At 37.1% G+C, this 1,316-nt stretch overlaps 1 protein-coding gene across 1 annotated transcript; it reads left to right on the forward strand.

Annotated features, from left to right (window-relative positions):
• Window positions 1-287: 287 nt before the first annotated feature.
• LOC21404993 lies at window positions 288-839 on the forward strand. The gene has a single exon (XM_010097513.2). It carries the CDS (start codon window positions 469-471, stop codon window positions 673-675), a length of 207 nt encoding a protein of 68 aa, XP_010095815.1. The 5' UTR covers window positions 288-468; the 3' UTR covers window positions 676-839.
• Window positions 840-1,316: the final 477 nt, after the last annotated feature.

Raw genomic sequence — 1,316 nt, forward strand, 5'->3', positions numbered from 1 at the left:
GCAAATGGCAAGTACTCAAACTCATTGGCCCAAAGGAGGACCTACTAACTGCCACCACCCATCCTTCATTCAACAAAGTATAGCTGGCCCTTATTAATTACAACACAAAAACTGACCTTTGATCTCCTCCACGTGTATGGTCATGATCATCTCAATATCCCCAAAACCTTCCCACCAAATTAATTTTTGCAACGCCCACTAACACATGGCGAAAACTTAAGAGGCCAGTCATCTTAAATACAACGGCCCAAAATCAAAACAAGGACAAGAAGTTGCTCGACCTTTAACTCCTCTCATGCATATATATACCAAGTTCTCTTTTTTGGCATTACCATCTCAAGTCTCAACCAACAAGCCCTTGTTTCACTCACGCCTACTACTGCCACTACCATTTCCCCAACTTCCACGCCAACAAAACACAAAACGCCAAGACCAGAGAGAAAAAAAGAAAAATTAATCACAAACACCATGGTAGTCTTCTGTTTTCTTGTTGATCAGAAGAGAAAGGTGCGGCGGAGCAAGCCGGCGGCAGGCACGTGCTCGCGGTGCGGTGGCGGGGCCAGCGTGGCAGATATGAAGACGGCTACAAGATTTTGTTACGTCCCGTTTTATTGGAAATCTTGGAGAGCTATTATATGCACCTTTTGTGGAGCTACTCTCCGGTCTTACAGATAATTTAGACATAGTCATATGTATTAGTACTCAGATTAGTAAGAGGTTTGAAATTTTTTTGACCCCTTTTTCTTGTATTCAATTTATTTATATGTGGTTCACATATTCTTTTTCTTGTACCTTTTTCTTTGTGTAGATTTTGGGTGAAATGATGACTAGTGACTATATACTAACACTTTCAAATATATATATATATATATATAGCTTTGGAGAATAAAAAGTTGTAGCTGCATTGGAAAGTAGCTCCTCAACCTAATAATTGCTAAACATTGGTTGCAAGTTAATTATCCAAATCGCGGTAATTAACACCTACTTATTGTGAAAAGAAGACAAAATCAAGGAAGAAAAGTCCGGTTTTTGATCTTCTACTTCCTATTTTCCATAGTTCAAATGCATTAATAACGACATTGATTGTTACGGTCAACAAAAAAAGGCAGACATGGTCATCCAAACCAACCACGCGTTTTATTATCATGCTGTTGGGATCATTAAAAGAAAACAAAAGAGAAGGATCAGGATAACAATGAACAAAAATTAATGGTACATTTAGTCATAAATTTAAATTTTATAAATAAAAAAACTATAATAAAAAAATTCAAATTGTGATTAAAGTAGGAAAAACAAAATGCACCCCGTTTGATTCA

The sequence above is a fragment of the Morus notabilis genome, unplaced genomic scaffold (genome assembly GCF_000414095.1).
Source record: "Morus notabilis unplaced genomic scaffold, ASM41409v2 Scaffold19, whole genome shotgun sequence".
NCBI classification, from domain to species: Eukaryota; Viridiplantae; Streptophyta; class Magnoliopsida; order Rosales; family Moraceae; genus Morus; species Morus notabilis.